The sequence below is a fragment of the Cucurbita pepo genome, chromosome 11 (assembly GCF_057944985.1).
Source record: "Cucurbita pepo subsp. pepo isolate OVF chromosome 11, ASM5794498v1, whole genome shotgun sequence".
In the NCBI taxonomy this organism is placed as follows: domain Eukaryota; kingdom Viridiplantae; phylum Streptophyta; class Magnoliopsida; order Cucurbitales; family Cucurbitaceae; genus Cucurbita; species Cucurbita pepo.
Genome location: NC_141808.1, coordinates 3,309,106 through 3,329,770, shown reverse-complemented (window position 1 = coordinate 3,329,770; position 20,665 = coordinate 3,309,106). Strand labels below are relative to the sequence as shown.

General features: G+C 37.4%; 3 protein-coding genes and 1 non-coding gene across 5 annotated transcripts; 1 reads left to right on the top strand and 3 right to left on the bottom strand.

The window, feature by feature from the left end:
- Positions 1-1,335: 1,335 nt before the first annotated feature.
- Positions 1,336-2,665, bottom strand: LOC111805113 (gibberellin 3-beta-dioxygenase 1-like). Its single transcript, XM_023690009.2, has 2 exons — positions 2,142-2,665; positions 1,336-2,004 (listed from the first exon to the last, which is right to left on the bottom strand). Exons 1-2 carry the CDS (start codon positions 2,600-2,602, stop codon positions 1,419-1,421), a joined length of 1,047 nt encoding a protein of 348 aa, XP_023545777.2. The 5' UTR covers positions 2,603-2,665; the 3' UTR covers positions 1,336-1,418.
- A 4,672-nt stretch (positions 2,666-7,337) lies between these two features.
- LOC111805912 (gibberellin 3-beta-dioxygenase 1) lies at positions 7,338-9,055 on the bottom strand. Its single transcript, XM_023691202.2, has 2 exons — positions 8,574-9,055; positions 7,338-8,028 (listed from the first exon to the last, which is right to left on the bottom strand). Exons 1-2 carry the CDS (start codon positions 9,053-9,055, stop codon positions 7,455-7,457), a joined length of 1,056 nt encoding a protein of 351 aa, XP_023546970.2. The 3' UTR covers positions 7,338-7,454.
- Positions 9,056-11,344: 2,289 nt separating this feature from the next.
- LOC111805943 (protein TIFY 8) lies at positions 11,345-19,459 on the bottom strand. 2 transcript variants are annotated; one of them, XM_087128590.1, is made up of 6 exons: positions 18,915-19,458; positions 13,277-13,470; positions 12,747-13,189; positions 12,571-12,658; positions 11,755-11,965; positions 11,345-11,652 (listed from the first exon to the last, which is right to left on the bottom strand). In XM_087128590.1, exons 1-6 carry the CDS (start codon positions 19,165-19,167, stop codon positions 11,564-11,566), a joined length of 1,278 nt encoding a protein of 425 aa, XP_086984716.1. In that variant the 5' UTR covers positions 19,168-19,458; the 3' UTR covers positions 11,345-11,563. The 2 variants fall into 2 exon arrangements, with proteins under 2 accessions (XP_086984716.1, XP_086984717.1); XM_087128591.1 differs by lacking the exon at positions 13,277-13,470 and having other exon boundaries at positions 12,747-13,170; positions 18,915-19,459.
- LOC147790086 (small nucleolar RNA Z247) lies at positions 15,261-15,400 on the top strand. Its single transcript, XR_015423037.1, has one exon. It is a non-coding gene; the product is annotated as a small nucleolar RNA Z247 (small nucleolar RNA).
- Positions 19,460-20,665: the final 1,206 nt, after the last annotated feature.

Here is a 20,665-nt window from a genome sequence, read left to right as displayed (position 1 = left end):
GCTTTGATATTTATGTCTGTCATGATATCATGCAGGTCTGATTATCACCTATTTTAGTTGATGTAGGTGGACAAGAGCTTGGAGGAATGTATTGTGCCATATTATTTGTCGAAGTAAGAATCTTGCTTATCGATGTAACCTATAACCTATAGTACAACTCTAAGTGTAAGTGCACTATCTCTCATTGAAATGTCGTGATATTGGACTAAGTTACATGATTGAGCTTGTTTTCATTAGTTGTCTTGTTGTGGTGTTATTTCTATTTTTTTAAAAGTGATTGTCCCGACAACATTTAGCCAAAACATAGGACCACCAAAGAGATGGTCTTTTCCTCTGAAATAGGAGTACTGAAGACCGTGGCAGAACATTCTGTTCATCAAAGCAACGAGATCAAATCAGTCTATACCAAGAGGATTCTCGTGTCCTCCGACATATCTTGTTCATCTTTCTAACAAGATTATGGTAATTTCTGTCTTAAATTTATTTAATTTTACTTTGGTTAATTGACTTTTACTTTCGATGTAGATATCTATTGAACTCGGTAGGAATTACAATATATTATCCTCTTTTTCGAAAATGTAATTATATATTTTTGGCTTATTGATTAACTATTCTCAATATTTATAAGATATGGAAGGTGATAGAAGACTTACAATATAAAGGCATGACATAATAGTGGTCCCAGACAATCGAACATCAATGCAAATAATAGAGAATACCTTATTTTATATTGTTTGAACAATTTTTTTTATTCTATAAAATTACAGAATACTCATTTTGTAATGTAAATAGACGATGAAGTTTCAATTGTGAATGAAAATTACAGTATTTAATTGTGAAATAAAGTAATTTAAGTGTGGATTTAGCTAAAAATAAATATCGGAATAAATTCTTTATCAAAATATAATTGATGAAATAATATTTAAAAAAAATAAAATGATCAAATAACATTGTTATAGCCTAAGATTAAAGCTATGAATACTATATTATAGCGTTAAAAAATGCTATAATAAGTTAAAGATAACATAATATTTTAGCTATATTTAACATATTATAGCTTTAATAAAACGGTATTAAATGTTTTTATAACAACATATATATATATATAAGCTATAGTTTTATACTTTATTATAGCATCTATTATAGCTATAAAAAAACGCTATAAAAAGTCTTAGTTTTTAATAACATGTGCTGCCACGAGTCTTTGGACAAAGTCTTTGACTTTTTCGTGTTTTGAACATGCATGGAATTGACAGAAATTTAAAAATAAATAAAAGAATATTACAGACAAGTTTCCATATTTATGGCATGGCTGTGATCATCAAACTAAACCAATTAAAAACTGCCCCCACATCAACGGTTTAGAATTTATTTCAATTTGAAAATGAAGCAAACAAGAGGTCTTGGAATGTGAAAGATCATATTGTTATGGCAGGAATTCCCTTCCCCGAGTGCTTGGCCTTGATGGCGAAATATTCTTTCACGTTCACTCCTCTGTAGATGGGAGTCTGTGGGGTTTCACTCAATGGCTTACAATAAGGTAATACGTTTAAATGACTCGGTGGATAATAGAAAAATGCCATCGACATCGTACTCTCCTCAGTCTCTTGTATCATCACCCGGTGAGGAATGCTATGAAACCGACCATTTGATATAATTTGGAGGAAATCACCGATGTTAATAATGAGTGTGTCGCTCTTCCTTGCTAGAGGAATCCAACCTTCTTTCTCGTTGAAGATCTGTAGCCCATATTTGCGTGCCTGGTGAAGCATGGTGAAGAGGGAGGTGTCGGTGTGGGCCGCAAGGCCAATGACTTTGCTTGGATCAGGGCATGGCGGATACGAGTTCAAGCGCAAAGCCATGTGGGGTTTTCCGGTGTTCGGGTCGATGTAAGGCAATAGCTTCACCATCTCTTCATCGGAGATGCCAAGAAACTTGAAGATTAAGCTTATTAGCTTATCAGCTAAAGCCTTCATTTCGAGTCGGTATTCTTCCATTATATCACTTGATCAAAAAAAAAGTTAGAACCCAATTAGAGAATATAAAAATGGTTGGGATTTAGAGTAATAAACGGTTTAACCTAAACCTTAAACCCTAGACCCTAATTGTGTACATGCATAAAAAAAGTTGCATGGATTTACCAGAATCGTTGGTAGTTTGATGGCCAGAGTTTCTTAAAACTATCAACCGGAGAATCTAGAATGGTGAATCCTTCATGCCACATTAGTTTCTCATAATACTTCGATATTCCGGCCATGCTGTAGCCGGTGGGGTTTCCGGGAGCCTGTAATGTCTTCATCTTCTGGCTTTTTGGAAGAGCGAAAAGACATCGAGCCACTTCCTCGGTTTGGGCTATTAGGGTTTTTGAGATACCATGATTAATCAACTGAAACATTCCCCATTTCTCGCAAGCTTTCCCTATGAGATCCGACACATTATCGTTGTTAAGATCGACAACCGGGATCGAGACCATTTTGTCTGGTTCGATCTTCCTCGATGATTCATCAAGGTTAGGCCATAAGTGAGATTCAGGAATAGTTTGAACTGAGCTGAAGTCCAGAGGAATCAATTGGCTCGCGGGAGGAAGCTCTTCCTCAGACATATTTAGGTAGCTACCCACAAAAACCCAATGAAATTACGATCAAGATATATTGAAATACGAGGCTTACTTATAGCTTCCATTTATAAATTTAAAAAGAACTCCTTAAATCAATGGAGGATCCAGTTTTGGCAAACTCACGATTTATGGAAGTATTATTGCTCTTTTTAAGTAAGAAACAAACAGAATAATTTAAATTGAATGTCTAGAGGAGATTAATGTTATTGTAAATAAGAAAGAAATAGGATAAGAATGGATTGTTATGGAAGGTAGTTTAGGTCTTTTCGATAATTGATATGCCTTGGATGCATTGAATCAGGTATCGTTCAAAACGTGAGATTTCCAATGAGCAGTGAAGATCACGCAAGGTTTCTAACTCACACGTTCCCTCAATCACCAACCCCTTTTCCACGCTTAGTAGTGCAACGCCCTTGAGAGATGACAAAACTCCCCCATGAAAACCATTTTTGTGAACTTTGCTGGCGCACGGTCACTTTGTGTCCCAAGCCATAATTAACATTGTCGTGGTCTACCGTCGACAAACACATGGAACAGTAAGTTGTATGATGTTATGCTATGTATGTATGTGATGTCCTATTATGTCATGCCATGTTTGTTATGCTATGCTACATGAAGCCATGTTATAGATCTATACTATACTAATGATTATGCAGGATGAAAGTCATGATCAGTATTATGCATATATGACTTGTATGTGTATTACGACATACTGTTTCTTATTATATGCTGTGATTAAAAGTCGTGAGGACCTCATGCATTTATGTGGTTCATGCGCATCAGGATACTTCTCCATTAGACGCGTAATTTCGATATTTATGTTTGTCACGGTATCATATGGCCATGTTCCTTTGTAGTCTCTAATGACGCGTTAGCACATTTAGCCTGTCAAACCACGAGCCCGCCTAATGGGCCCATGTGCGAGTTCATGAGCCGTGTGTAGGGAAGTACCACACATTCAACCCTAACCAGGCTAAAAAGATATCAAGTTCATGCTAACATTTGTTTAAGAATGATAGATCTCATCATGTATGCCTGTGTTTGCTACTAACCCCAATAGTGGAGCTACTTACTAGTATTTTTCAGGGTTTTCATTTTCTTACTGGAATTTATGTTATGACGTTCACGGCACTATTTATTTGTATTTCTAAATTGAACAAGTCCATTGCTTATAATAAAAAAAAAAAATTAATTATTTAAAAAAAATATGTATGAAACTATTTTTTAAAAATATTTTTTATTTTTTATTATTTCATAAATATTTTTTAAATAATAATATATTTGATGGGGTTAGTATAACACATGCGGAAGCAATTTGGATCTTAGGCAGTACATCAATTATACTAAATTAGCTAGCATGTTCAAAAGCATTAAAACTCAATGAGTTTAAATACTAACCTTTTGTCGCTCAAATTTCTTTTTCCTCACGAATCGGTTTCGAACCACCACTAGTGTCTTCTCCACTATTCTCCGGCCTTAGAACGGGATTGTGGAATCCGGTGAGTGACTAAACTTGGGAGGGATTTAGTATATACGAAGAGAGAGTTTGTGAGAGATTTTTCTCAAGATTTTTCCTAAGGGAGACCTTCCATATACCATTATCACTCTATTTATAGAGTCATGTTTGCATGTTCATGCAAATTTTAGATCACCAAATTTTGACACTCAAAATTCCACTCAAATGTTTGGGATTATGTGGCAAGCATACAAGTTTGAGTTAACCAAATTTTGACACTCAAAATTTCACTCAAATTTGTGGGGTTTATTTGGCAAGCATGCAAGTTTGGTTAAACCAAATTTTGACATCTCAAAATTTCACTAACTCAAACATGGATTTTTCCATTAAATGAAGTCAAACATTTTGACTTTCTATCTTTTAATTCAAGAATTAATTTGAATAATTAATTTCAAATTAAGTAATATTAAATGATTAATTAAACTATTTAATTAATATTTAATATTAATTCAAATGCCAATCCCAATCAATTCCGACACATATTTGAATAAAATATTTAAAGCTTATTTAAATATATCAGATTCTCTCTTTTTGTTTAATTTGTAAATAAAACAAAAATGCGGTTAAATATATCGTATATATGTAGTGCATATTCCCTAATTCGAATTCGAACACTTCGAACTCACTCGTCACACTGTTCTGTGGTTTAGTCCGATATGAGCTAGTAGAGGGACCTAATGGACCTATAGATCATGGGCTCCAACGATCCAAGATTAACTGGTTAAACTTATTAACCTTGCTAACCAACATTCATTAACTACTAGGACACTCCACTATAGCTTAGTAGTTGCACTCCCCTCACTATAGATATATTTCTGTCCATTTGATATAACCATGATTAGTAAGTCGATCCTTCACAGGTTGTTCGTAACTAGAGCTGGTTCAATTTACCATTTTACCCCTGAAGTTACTTCTTGTTCCTTATGTCTCACTGATCCTCTAATGAACAATTGGTTTGTGGTCCAACTAGTAAACCGAATCCCTCTCAGGCCAATGAGGGGGTGGGGGCCCCTTATTCAAGACATGAAGTCAGTGCTTAAGGGAACTACCTCTTTTCTATCCGTAATATCCGAATTTTTAGATAAATAAATAAAAATAAAATAAAATAACATCATAGGGGTAAAAGGGTCATTTTGCCCCTACCTTAGGGGTCTAGTTGTTTGGGCTCCAAGAAGAAAGAGAAAAAAAAGAGAAAAAAAAAAAGAGAAGAAAGGAGAAAGGAGAAGAAGTTAGGGTTTGGGAGAGAGGAAGAGTAGAGAAGACAAACAGTCGTTGGAGATCGAATCCAAGGCAAGAAACTTCGAAGCAATACTTCTCTCGGTACTGGAAAAGGAGTTTGGGTGGTGGATTCACTCATTCCGGCAAGAAAATCCGAGAACAGACAAAGTAAAGTTCCGAACTTCTTGTTTCGATTTTATCCAGATCTAAGAAGTGGGTAGGAGTGAATTCCTTCTTACACCCTATGTCTCCAGCTATTCACCCAGTCTTACCCCTGAAATGGGAGGCTTATTGAGTCGGCGAACTCGGGCCACTCTCACCCATGCAAATCTAAGGATAATTCCGAATAAACAAGAGTTCATAGTTAGCTCAGGATTAAGATCGAGTTACCTAGGTCATCGAATGAAAAAATCAGTCTCAACAGTAAACGGCATTATAAAGTGAGAGTAGTTTTCTTCATGGTCCGATCTTATGCAATACTCATTGCATAGGACGCCCCCACTCACATGTCTCCATATGTACAATTTAGTGATCACATTGTTCATAAAGTGGGCCGCAACCATTGTGTCCCCAACATAAGGTACTAAGTCTTATCCTTGTATTATAGATCATTTTGACTATATATTTGAACTTGATTCACTTTTATATCTCTGCACATATAGTTGAAATATTCATACTATAGCTAGAGTGTTCTTAGTTTATTGGATTTAGATTAATGATCGTAAAGTTCACTTTATTCAATAACAATGTTTATCGAATAAATAACAATAATAACTTTATTGAAAATAGAATATGTTTTTGTTTACAAACTATGAATTTTAGGACATGAAATCCAACAATATTGACCAATTATATTGTCACATCATTGAAAATATTAATAAAGTCAATACTCATGTTTAATTGTTGATTTGTATTTTCCATGTTTAGGTTTTTTTTTTTCAATAAAGTTTAATGATTTTTTTAATTAATTAGAGAGAATTGAAAAAAATTAGAAAACATAATATTCGTAAATTGTGGATCACAAACACAAAAGAAAACTAAAACATTTATAATATTTTTTTTAATAAAATAATAAGAAAAATATACATTTTTTGTCCCTAGTAATTCTATTAATATTTTAATTAATATATGTTTGCCTTTGTGGACGTGACAACAACACTTTTTGCTAATGTTCTTCCATAATTACCCTCTAATAAAAAACCATACATTTGTATGATTAAATAATAAACCATTCAAAGTTCAACAATAATTATTAAACAATATTAAAAGTTTAACACAAAAAAAATAAATAAATAAGTAAATAAAATTAGGGTAAATTTGGAAAATAAATATAATTATAATTTTATATATTAATTAAACTGTGAAAAGATATTTAAAAATAGAGACCTAAATGGAAACAAGAGTACGAAAACAAAGGTATAATTTTTTTAAAAAACAATATTAATAAAATAATAATAATAATAATAATAATAATAAACTATTATATTTGTAAAGAGAATAAAGACAAAAATTTGAGATGGGAAAATTATTACATATGGGGTGGTACCATTATGGTGACAACATTAATGATATTTAATTATTAGTGTGGAACTTTTTTCCTTATTTATTTGAATACAACAACAAACGTCTCTTAAACATCATTACTTAAATGGGACACGAGACAATAACAATCCAAATTCATAACGTGTCTGTTATGGAGAGATTTTTACTCTTATAAGAAATGTTTCGTTCCCCCTTCCAACCGATGTGAGATCTCGTACAGAGATTATATTTTCGACCTTATAAGGAATGAGATCTAAACTGATGTGTTCACACAGTCGAAAATTATATTATAGTATTAAAATTTAAATTTTTTCAAAAATTATATTAGTAAAACATTATAATATAGATTTATAATAAAATATTATTTATATTTAAGTATGAGGGAAATAATAATTGAATATATATATATATATATATATATATATTGAATCTATTATTACCGGTAGAAATGGTAATGGAGATAGTGGGAAGGGAAAGATTACAAAAATTTAAATATTAACTAAAACAAATATATAAATATGATAAAAAAAAATTCAATAATAATAATAATAATTATTATTATTATATTCCGATCATAGAGAGGGCACACTCCAGATTCTTCGCTTTCAACCCGACATACTCCTTCACCACCACAGACCGGAACCGGGGAGATTCCGGTGGATTGTTAAACGGCGACACGCAGAAATCCGGCGGCGGTCCAAAGAAATAGGCCATAGACAGGCGGCGTCGGGTCGGGTCGACGACAACCCGGTGGAGGACATTAGGGAACCGCCCATTCGACAGGATGTGGAACAGGTCGCCGACGTTGAGGACTAGTGCACCGGCTACCGGCGTCACAGGTACCCAACCGAACCCGTCCCTGAAGATTTGGAGCCCGCACGTGCTGCTTTGGTGGAGGATTGTCAATAGAAAGGTGTCGGTATGTGGGGCCAGACCCATGACCCGGGTTGGATCCGGACACCGGGGGTAGCAGTTTAATTGCAAGGCGGTGCTGCAGGCGGCGGCGGCGGCTCCGGCGGAATGGAGCCAGTTCGTGATTTCGGCGTCGTCGGGGATTTTAAGGAAATTTAAGATTAAATGTGTGATTTTCTCAGCTAAGGACTTCATGTTCTTCTGGTACTCTTCCATTACATCGCTTCATTTGAAAATTGAGTTAATAAGTGATTATTAAAAAAAAAAATTAAAATTAAAAAGTAATTAAGATATCAATTATCGTATAATAATAATAATAATAAATTGTATAGATTATATTAAATTACCCGAAGAACATAAAAAAGAATGTTCAAATGTTTTGTGTCTAATCAATTTCTTAATTTTATAAGTATTTATTAAAATTTTAAATAATTAGATATCTATTTTTTTTTTTTTATGTTTATGATATTAATTGAAACTTATATAGTAATTATGAATTTATTAAATACAAAATTAAATATTAAATTTTTTATTATTTATTAATTTTTTTGTACTCAAACTTGGATTTTTTTTTAAAAAAATTGTAATATAACCCAAAAAAAAAAAAACAGCGTAATTATATTCCATATTTTTTTATATTATATGTAAAGTAGATATATTTAGGATATATAAATTAATTCCAGCAGTTAAAATAGCAAAGAAAGAAAAGAAAAGAAAAGAAAATAAATAAATAGAAACGTGTATGAAAATGCATGAAGAAGTAGTTACCAGAACGGTTGGTAGTTAGAAGACCAAAGTTGAGAAGCATGTTCTGCGGAGGATCCCATAATAGTAAATCCTTCATGCCACATATACTTAGAGAAAAATGGCGTTATTCGGGGCAAGCCGTAGCCGGAGGCGTCGCCGGGAGCTCGAAGCGCCTTCAGCTTTCGTGTCATTGGAAGATCGAATAGTCGTCCCGCCTCGACTTCAGCTCTCTCCACCAGGCTCGTCGGCACGCCATGGTTGGTCAATTGGAACACTCCCCATGTCTTACAAGCATTACCAATGAGCATCGCTGCATTAGGGTCAGACATATCGATTAAGGGAATCGAAACATCTCCATTAGTATGAAGTTCAAGGGTATCGTACGAGGAATGAGGCCATTCGTGAGAGTCGGGGACGGTTCGTAATGAATCGAAGTCTAAAGGGACGATATGGTGAAGGTGAATAAGAGGGTGGTCTCTATATGCTTGAGAGAGAGTAGTCATTATGTTGATGGATTGGGAAAGCAAAGAAATGGGTTTGTTTGTATTAGAGTTTTGGAGCATTTGGGGGATTTTAAAACAAATTTAGAGGCAGAAAGAGGTGAAGATTAGGTTAAAAATGGTGGCAATTTTGGACGAAGTGGTGTTTGTTTTTTGGAAAATTGATATGAGGTTCAAGAAAGGGACAAAACAAGTTGTGGCAATCTCAATGCAAATCACTCACAAAATTACTATTTATTTTCTTTTATTAAATTCATTATTATAATTATTATACTCGACCATCAGCTCACGTCCATTGGGGAGGAGAACAAAACATTCTTTATAAAGGTGTGAAAACCTTGAGGGGAAGCTCGGGAGAGAAAGCCTAAAGTGGACAATATCTACTAGCAGTGGGCTTTGACTGTTACAGGTCAAAAGTTTGAAAAAAAAAAAAACGTAAGCTTTTGAATCTAACAGGGCATCTAACAACTATTTATTAAAACATTTGATTAACTCTAATTATATCGTTAATTTTTTTTTTTAAAAAAAACTAATAAATAGATTAAATGATAAATTCAACCTTAAAATTTTCAAATTTGTGTCTATTTAGTTTAACCGTAATCTTCAATTTTGGTCTACGAGATCCAAACAGGTCAATGATGAATCAACAACAAAGTTGAAATGTTAAATTCAACAACCAAATAGACAGAATCTTAAAATTCAAAATCCGAACAAACAATAAAGTAAATAAGAACATTCAATATAAGTGACAACAAGTAATAGACCGGCATATCGAGATGTCGAGTGGAGCTGAGCTAAAAAGGGTCGGGTCGTGATCCAAATACAAAGGGGTGTTGAAGCAAAATAATCTTGTTGGTGGGCATTCAAAGATAAATTTTTGTCTCTTAGCATTTGGTAATGAGTCCAAAAACAGTTGCACAAAAAAAAAGACTTTTTTTCTCTCTATTTTTATATTTATTTTAATTTTGGTTTTGTCTTCTTAGGACCAATCAAATAGGAGAATCATGTGTCCATTAACTAAAAGTCAATGAATCTCATTATTACCATATCTCTTTTTTTTTTTCTTTTTTTTTTTTTTTTTTTTTTCTTTTTTTTTTGTGTGTCTATTTTCAAATGGAGAATATCACCCAACTATCAATATTATTTTATCATCTTATATTTTTCCTTAAAAGTCCTTAACTAATATACTTTTTTTTTCCTTTTTGAAATATTTGTGTGACAAAACAATTTTTTTAATATATGGTTTATAATCATTGTGTAAACCCCACTAGTAGTATTTTATGTAATGATGTAAATTATATTAAAAAAAATGTTATTCCCACTCGGGAAAAAACTTTGTCGGGTAGTGAATAATAGAGGTTGGTAAGTCATTGCAGGTTTAGAGCGGTCAACGTGATCATGACTCAATTAGTTTAATTGTCACGAAACCATTAATATTTAGAATAATTTTTATTTTTGTGAATTTGTAATTTTATTGTGATTATTAATTGTAATCGTGATTGATATATATATATATATATATATATATATATATATATATTTAATTATTTTCAATTAGTTTTAAATAATAATATTTAGAAAAGATCCTTTCAGCTGGGCTCGAAGGCCCATTCGACAGTTGGGCTAGGCTGACCGGGACAAACGTGAAAGCTAACTGCAAACTGGGCCGAAGCCCATAGCTAAAACGGCCCAGTCACTTTCAGCCCATGGGGTAGGATCTTGTACGAGCAATTCCAGGCTATTAGTCTTTCATTATTATTATTCTTTTAAACAAAATATACTTTTGGTTCCAAAAGGTAAATGATCAAATTGAAGTCGAAGGTTTAAATCATCGTATCTCGATCATCCCGGTATAATCACATACTCGAGGTTTAAACAAATCTAGGTTTAGGAAGCTTGAACTTGTCTATAGCTTATATTTGACTCGAGGGTTCATTCATGAAAGTCGGTCCCTTTTTCTTTTAATACAACAAGTGGGTATGAAGATTTGAATCTCCAACTCTGAGGGAAGGAGTACGTGTCTATATTCACTTTGGCTAGTCCTCGTGTTAGATAAATATGTAATAAGAAAGAGTCGATCCTAACCTACGAAATTGTTAGATTCTAGGCAATTCCCAACCGAATCTTCAAATGATGGAATGCCCGATTGCCCATCTAACATGTTATTCTGTAATTTCAAAAAGTTTCCATTTTCCTCCTCACCGACTACGTAAAGCAAAGGGTAGTTCAATCGTATCAGTTGTCAAGGATTCAATCGACTCTCTTGCTATTTCTCGGGTGCTATTTCTCGGGTTTAGTAGTAAGGGGACTAATTTTTCCATTGCTCATCAAGCTTAAACCATTCCTTTAATCTAGAATTCAATCCATAATCTCAGATCTTCCACATTCCCATGAACAAGAAAATTGCACCCCCACCAGCAAAAGGTAAGAACATAGGATAAAAATTGAAGCTAGATAGTACCGAAACACGGGCGAGCACGGCGAGAGTTTGTTCGAGTTGGCGAACAAATATTACAGATCTCTCTTCTTCTCTATGCTCGAATCGGTGGCTTGAGCTTGGTCTCTACCACCTTTACCAGCATTGCTGCCATGAGGAGCTCCTGTTTTTGTAGTCAAAAGAACAAAAACATGTCGTACAATGATTCGATTCCCGAGATACGTCGGTTTCTAGCCCGTGCATAGATATAGATACGAGCACCAACCTGCTGATGTTGTTGAGATTCTCTCAACAGAGCCAACTAGAGGCATGGAACTCCCAGCAACACACAGCTTTCCATGTGCTTCTTTGGCGACGATATCGAGTTCTCCACTTGGCATTTGGTTTTCGTTGATTGGCCTAGCTGTTGACTTTGTTGCATAGTTAGTCGACCACGATCCGCCGTTCGATCCAGCTAAGGCCATTATAACATCTGCCTGAAATGCATTGAAGAAAACATAGTTCAATCAGGCAATTGACCGAGTGAATATCGAACTCTCGCAACAAACATAGATTCTAGATATCTGTTCATTTGTCACGAACGAGCCACGTTGTTCTTTTCTCGTCTGTGATAACGCTCTAACCTTTTGAGAATATGGGATCTATGGAGTTTGGAAAGAATTGCCATTTTCGGCTTAATCCGTTCACAGATGACAACGGATCATACCGTTGAAAGCGTTTATGATATTGCTTAAGCTACGAAAATCAAAATCTTGAAAAGTGCAGCTCAACCATACATCAAGCATCACAAGTTCTCAAACGAGCAGAGATTCAAAACGGATTAACATAAAAGAACGTTGCAAGTGAACCCAAAACCGTGCGAGCCGTGTGACAGATTATGGGTGCCGAGGTAACTCACACATTAAAACTTACGAGCAGGTCGAGGGAAAGCGATCTTAAGAATGGTCGATCAGATACCATCAATTTGGCATTCAAATGTGTTATGAAGTTGCTAGGCTTCTATTTGTGTGAAATGAGTGGCAGTTGGATCGTAAAAGAACGAAAAAACGTGCGCCCAAAACCAGTAATTTAGAACACGAACCTTGTTTGGATGAACGTCGTCGAAGACATGAGCTTGACCACCGTAAAATATCGTCATCTGCCGATTAACCGATGTAAGACCACGTCGACTGCCATAACAAGCCAACGAGATGAGTAGCACAAAGAATAACATTTTCCTAAAGAGCTATCTGATTTAGCTATCAACACAGGCATTACCTTGAAGGAATACAGGATTCGGGATCTACGATATTAGTCCCGGACTTCTTGAGCAGGATCGACGAGTTTCGTTCAGAGGTTCCACCACCAGGATTACTCGAACTCAAGATTCCAGGACCTTTGATTCCAGTACGAGATCCCTCATCGGCAGCTGATTGAGATATATTCGGAGGAATAACGTTGGCTTCTCTATATCGATTTGTAGGTAACTGAGGGGAAAAGGGCACAAACGTCCCACGAGGAGAGCACTGCACGGTCGGAGCAGGACCGATGTTCATAAGCGTGGATCTCTCCCACTTGGTAACATCAGCATCAAGTCTACTGCCACTTCCAACATGAGATTGCAAGATAAGCGATGCAGCGTTCGGCCTCATTGGATGCTGCATCACTTCATCGTCATTTGATCTTCGATTTCGATCCCTGCCTGCTCCATTTCGTAACGTCTGAGTTAAACACACAACAATATCACTAAATATGGAGTGCAGCAAGCAGCAATTCAGCTACTGCAAAAATGGAATATGAATTGAAACCTTCATTAGATGCAAGCTATTATGATGCGACTCGGAAGGCATATGTGGAACACCATCTCGATACGACGACATAAAACCAGAATCTGATATGCTTCTCTTACTCCCTATAATCCTACTATGGATCTCCGTAGTCGAGATATCGCCCCTCGGACCGTAAAACGGAACGCCTTCAAGATGACTACCTACCTGCCGATCTACTCATACCAATGAGAAAGGGGATCAAAATTTGCATTCATACACCAATCTCCAAGTCAGTGATCATACAAACTCAACACAGATTTTGAATTGATAGAACAAGTTCAGCTCAAGCTCAATCTAAACTATAACCGTCCAAGCCCACTGCTAGCAGATATTGTCCTTTTTTGTCTTTCCCTCAAGGTTTTTAAAACGCGTCTGCTAAGGAAAGGTTTCCACACCCTTATAAAGGTTGTTTCGTTCTCCTCCCAATTGATGTGGGATCTCACAATCCACCCCCGTCAGGGCTCAGCATCCTTGTTGGCTCTCGTTCCTTTCTCCAATCGATGTGGGACTCTCACCAAATCCACCCGCTTTGGGGCTCAGCGTCCTGGATAGCACACTGCCTTATGTCTACCCCCTTTGGGGAAGAGCCTTCTCACTAGCACATCGCCCGGTGTCTAGCTCTAATACCATTTGTAACAGCCCAAGCCTACCGCTAGCAAATATTGTCCTCTTCGGGCTTCCCCTCAAGGTTTTTAAAACGCATCTGCTAGGGAGATGTTTCCACACCCTTATAAATATAAGTGTGTTTCGTTCTCCTCCCCAACCGACGTGGGATCTCACATAAACACTCGATCTCAATGCCTTATTTGGTTTGAGTTTACAATAAATTTCTCACTCAAAGTCGAACATTATGAACATGTAAGCGAAAATGCATAAACAAAGAACACAAAAACGCTCAAAACTAGTGAAAGAACACATTAAAAGCAGACCAGAAATCGCACAAATCATTCCCCAAATCCATAAACAATAAACAAAACCAAACTCAAAATGGGGTAATAACGATAGCCACACACACTGCCTCACCATATGATGAACAAACCACTAATCATTCCCAAAAGAAATCTCAAAAGACCCAATACTTTCAACCATTTTTTAAGAAAAAGTAAGCAAAAAACAACACCCAAAAGTTAAAAAATGAAGAACAAGAAGCAGGGAGTAAAGTAACAAATGATCACATAAGAGAAAGACCAGTGTTAAACCTAAAATAGATCATAACTGTATATACTAAAATAGTCTAAGATTTACTAGTTTATGATTTGAAGGGTTTGTTACCAAATCTATGATTTTATGGTTTGTTACCAAATCATAGATTTGGAATGTAATCTTCATTATACGCATCTATAAATACATGAGGTCGTGACCCATATAGGTCATCGTGCCATTCAATCTAACATGGTATCAGAGCCAAGGTTTATTTTTTAAACTCCTCGCCATGTCTTCTTCCTCCTCTCCATCCACCATCTCCAACACCGTCTCAACTACCATGGCGACTTTTGGCCTTAAACAATATCCAATCCCTCTACACCATGTTGTCACAATTCGTCTAACCAAAAACAACTTCATCATATGGCGTGCCCAGCTCCTCCCCTACCTACGGAGTACGAAGCTTATGGGCTACCTCGATGGCACCAATGTTGCACCTGCCAAGCTGATCCCTTCCTCAACTGCTGCTGGTGCTGAGCTGGTCTCTAATCCGGCCTATAATCAGTGGTATGATCAGGATCAACAAGTCCTTAGCGGCCTTCTCTCCTCCATGTCTGAGGAGATTCTTCATGATGTGGTTGCCGCTACTACGTCCAAGGAGGCGTGGGATACCCTGCAGCGGATGTTTTCATCGTCAACTCGTGCTCGCACTACTCAGATTCGTGTTGAGCTTGCCACGTCCAAGAAACGAGATCAATCTGCTGCAAATTATTTTTGCAAGATCAAAGGGCTAGCCACCGAGCTGGCCGCCGCCGGCTCTGCCTTGCAGGATGATGATGTGATCGCGTATCTTCTCGCTGGTCTTGGCCCTGACTATGATCCCTTCGTCACCTCAATGACTACCAAGAGTGAAGCCCTCACCCTTGATGATGTGTTTGCACATCTAATGACGTATGAAGCTCGCCAACTACAACACCAGGCTGAACTTCAGTTAAATCTTGGATCTTCTGCCAATTATGCTAGTCGTGGTGGTCAGCAGAAGAATCGTGGGCGTAGGGATCGCGGTCGTGGTCGTTCTCAAGGTTATGCACCCTCTCGTCCTGCTGGTGATCGTCGTGACCCTTCTGCTCGTCCTTCCTGCCAGATCTGCGGCAAAGTGGGGCATACTGCTATCCGCTGCTGGCATAGGATGGATGAGTCCTATCAAGATGAACCTTCTTCTGCTCCTCCTACGGCACTGGCGGCTACTTCCTCTTACAAGATTGACCCAAATTGGTACAGCGACACAGGCGCTACGGACCATATCACCAGTGACCTGGATCGTCTCGCTGTGCGTGAACGTTATCATGGAGGTGAACAAGTTCAAGTCGGCAATGGAGCAGGTTTGCGTGTTTTGCATACTGGTCATTCTCTAATTAATACTGCTACTCGTCCTCTTGCGTTGCGTAATATTTTGCATGTGCCTGAAATTTCCAAACATCTTCTTTCTGTTCATAAATTTTCTCGTGATAATGACGTATTTTTTGAATTCCATCCTTGGCATTTTTCTATAAAGGATCGACAGTCGAGGAAAAGTCTCCTAAATGGGAGGTGTGAATCTGGTCTTTATCCTATTAAGCCATCCGATGTCGATAATCTCAAGCACGCCTTGGTGAGCAGATCTACTACTCACGCCCAATGGCATGCTCGTCTTGGACATCCTTCATCTCAAGTAATAAAATCCATTTTGCGTCTAAATAATATTTCGTGTGCTAGTGAGTCATCTTTGTCAGTTTGTAATGCGTGTCAGTTAGCAAAGAGTCATCGATTACCATATACTAGTTTTTCCCATAGGTCTTCGTCACCTTTGGAACTTATTTTTTCGGATGTTTGGGGCCCTGCACCTCCATCTGTTGGGGGTTTTAAATATTATATTAGTTTCATTGATGATTTCAGTAAATTTTCGTGGATCTATTTGATGCATGATCGTACAGAAGCTCCTCGTATATTTTTGCAATTCCAAGCTCATGTTGAGCGCCTCCTAGATACTAAAATCAAGTGGGTTCAATCTGATTGGGGTGGGGAATATCAGAAAATTCACAACACATTTTTTCGTTCCCTTGGAATTGGTCATCGTGTTTCGTGCCCTCACACACATCAACAAAATGGGTCTGCTGAACGCAAGCATCGTCATATTGTTGAAACTGGCCTAGCCCTTCTAGCTCATGCTCATGTACCTATTAAATTTTGGGACGACGCGTTTCTTACAGCCACATATCTCATCAATCGTCTTCCTACTCGTGTCATCGATAAAAAATGCCCCTTAGAGCTTCTTTTTCATACCCCACCAAATTACTCCTTATTAAAAATTTTTGGGTGTGCTTGTTGGCCTCATCTTCGTCCTTATAACAAACAAAAGCTCTCTTTTCGATCAAAGGAATGTGTCTTTCTAGGCTACAGTTCTTCACATAAAGGGTATAAGTGTCTTGACACCGATTCTGGTCGTGTCTATATGTCTAGAGATGTCATATTTGATGAAAATGTTTTTCCATTCAAGAGAGCCTCACCTAATTCTTCCCCAATCATGCAGTCGACGCATAATGCCCCTGATTTGTGCACCTTGCATTTGGGTAATAGCAGTACTAATTTGGAGAATGATCACATGCATATGTCTGGGCCTACTAACTCTTTGGATGCAGAAAATTTGGTGTCTACATCAGCTTCGGAATTGCCGCAACAATCCTCCGCGTCGCTGCCATTCGAATCGGCGTTGGTTGTTCCGCCAATGATTGAGGCATCGGCTTCTCCGCCAGCAGATGATATTGCGCAATGCCCGGTCGAATCCTCGGCCGTTGGTCAACCAACTGCTGTAGCATCGGTTGCTCCCCTCGCAACGGCTGATACGGCCGTCCCCTCAAATGTGGATTCTGCACCTACTACTCATCCGTATGGTACTCGATTGAAGCACAATATCAAGAAACCCAAGGTGCGTACAGATGGAACAGTAACATATCTTGTAGCTCGGTCTTCTGCCTCTGAACCTACTTCACATATTACTGCTATGGAGCATCCCCTCTGGCGTCAGGCAATGAATGATGAATTTCAGGCACTTCAAAAAAATAAGACATGGCACTTAGTTCCTCCTCGTGCTGGTCTTAACGTTATTGATTGCAAATGGGTTTTCAAACTCAAACAAAAGCCAGATGGCTCTATTGATCGCTACAAAGCACGCCTGGTTGCTAAAGGTTTTAAACAGCAGTATGGCGTCGATTATGATGATACCTTTAGTCCAGTTGTTAAGCCCACTACCATTCGGCTCTTATTATCTCTTGCTATTTCTCGTGGTTGGGCTATTCGGCAGATTGATATTCAAAATGCTTTTCTTCATGGCCTTCTTAATGAAGATGTTTATATGAAGCAGCCCCCTGGATTTGTGGATTCTCAACACCCTGGTTATCTCTGCAAGCTGGATAAGTCGCTTTATGGCCTTAAACAAGCTCCGCGTGCCTGGTTTTCTCGCCTTAGCTCCAAACTATTACAGCTGGATTTTACACCTTCAAAGGCTGATGTCTCTCTTTTTATTTTTAACAAAACGGGCATTCAGATGTATATTCTCATCTACGTTGATGATATTATTATCATCAGCTCATCTTCTACGGCTACTGAGAAACTTCTTACACAGCTTCAGGATGATTTTGCCGTCAAGGATCTTGGTATTTTGAGTTATTTTCTTGGGATTGAGGTCCGCCATACTTCTAGTGGACTTATTCTGACACAACATAAATACATTCGAGATTTATTAGCCAGAACCAATATGCTCACCTCCAAAGGTGTGCCCACACCTATGCTTCCCAGTGAGAAGTTGTTATTGAATGGTGGTGAAAAGCTCTCACCTGAGGATACTACTCGCTATCGAAGTGTCGTTGGTGCTCTCCAATATTTGTCTCTGACACGTCCTGATATATCCTTCTGTGTCAACAGAGTGTGTCAGTTCATGTCCTCTCCGACTTCTATACATTGGGCGGCAGTCAAACGAATTCTCCGTTATCTACATGACACTATTGATATGGGTTTGTGTCTTACAAAGTCCAGCACTGATTTGTTGAGTGCCTTTTCAGATGCTGATTGGGCTGGGAATCCTGATGATCGTCGAAGCACTGGAGGCTATGTGATCTTCTTTGGTGGCAATCTTATCTCTTGGAGTTCGAGGAAACAATCGACAGTTTCTCGTTCTAGTACGGAAGCCGAATATAAGGCGGTTGCTGATGCCACTGCCGAATTAATTTGGATCCAAGTTCTCTTGCGTGAGCTCGGGATCTCGCAAGCGAAATAGTCTAAGATTTACTAGTTTATGATTTGAAGGGTTTGTTACCAAATCTATGATTTTATGGTTTGTTACCAAATCATAGATTTGGAATGTAATCTTCATTATACGCATCTATAAATACATGAGGTCGTGACCCATATAGGTCATCGTGCCATTCAATCTAACAACCAGAAGCAAGATCTGAGGTAGTAGAGATGAGGCCACGGCCGCCGCTTGAAGAGGAGCCACGGGAAGCAGAGGCAGCCGGACAGTGTTCAGACGGCCGCAAATCCGGCGGCGCCGCCTTCCGAGGAGAGAAACCCAGATGAGAATCAGGGTTTTTCATGCCTAAAAAATCATGGAAGATGGGATTGGGAGGTAATTGTGGATGTGGGTAAGTGGAATTTTTAGAAACATTGGTCAGCATAGTGTGGTGAGCCATTTATGAGTAGTAGAGCCACTCCATTAAAACCGCCCCCATCAAAGAACAGGGGAGAGGAGGAGAGAACAGTGGGGAGCTCGATTTTTGAGGGCGGAGAAGAAAAGGAAAAGGGGATTTAAAAAAAAGAGGGATATAAAAGAAATTATAGGAGAGAGAGAGAAGGGGGTGCTTGTAGAGAGAGAAAGAGGGTAATAAAAAGCAAAAGTTGACATGTGTTCTCTGCAAATTTAATGGACCTTTCTTCTTTCCCCCTTTCTTCAGCTGCCCCTCTGTTTCTCTTTCTCCCTCCATTTCCAAACCTTTGATTTTCATTTTTATATTTCTTTTTAGGGTTCTTGGGTCCGGGAATATCAACTGCTATTTTTTTTATTTTTTTTATTTTTTTTATTTATTATAAATTTTTTTAATAATATTTATAAATTATTAAAAGGTTAAAAAGTTTAATATTTGAGAAATAGAAATTCACAGGGTAATGAATGGTTATATATACAAAATAAAAAAAAATTTAAAAGAGAAAGTATAAAGTCTCACGTCCTCCAATGATCATAGGCTTATAATAAAAGAATACTCTTTCCATTGGTATAAAGCCTTTTGGGATAGCTCAAAGTAAAGTCATGGGAGCGTATGCTCATAGTGGACAATATCATTCCATTGTGGAGAGTCGTGTTCATCTAACATGGTATCAGTGTCATGCCCTAAACTTAACCATGTCAATAGAATCCTCAAACGTTGAATAATGGACTCCAAAAGAAAAATGAGTTGAGGCTCCCGTAAGGTATAGTCGACTTAAGACTCCAAAAGAATAATAGACTCCAAAAGAAAAAAGAGTGGAGGCTCCTCGAAGTCATAGTCAAAGATGACTAAGACTCCAAAAGAAAAAGAAGTCGAGCCTCAATTAAGAGGAGGCATACGTACTTTGTTCAAGGGAGGTGTTGGATGAAAGTTGCACATCGGCTAAAAATAGTTTCTGTCAATTAACAATCTTGTAGATTAAATTAAATATAAGACGTTGGTAAAATATGTCTACAATTTTTCTTTCCTTTCATAGTACCCAAATTTTTTGTTCGGTTTTCTTTTCTTTTAACATAAGAAGGCAGTTCAGACTTAGGATCACTTCGAAATTCATTGAAAATGAACATTATAAGGCTGGATCTAAAAGCTATCTAACGTGTTGTGGAACCTTCGACCTTGAAAAGGTCCTTTAGCGGTCATGTGAAGCTTAGTTTGTTTTAGCAATCACATGATGATTCGACCTTTGCGGTCAACATAGAAGCTAGGCCAAGTGTTAACAAAGCTCTGGTGATGATTCAAGTGCACGATGAGTGTAGTAGCTCTCTAAAACATGCTCTTTGTACAATCAATCGAAGAACTAATTAGTAAAGAACCGTGACTATATTCGAATGAGAGTGATCCAGAAGATAAGATTATTAAAAAATTTCAGCATGCATGTGGGTAAGGACAAAATAAACTCGAATAAATCATGTTTGGTTTAAAATTA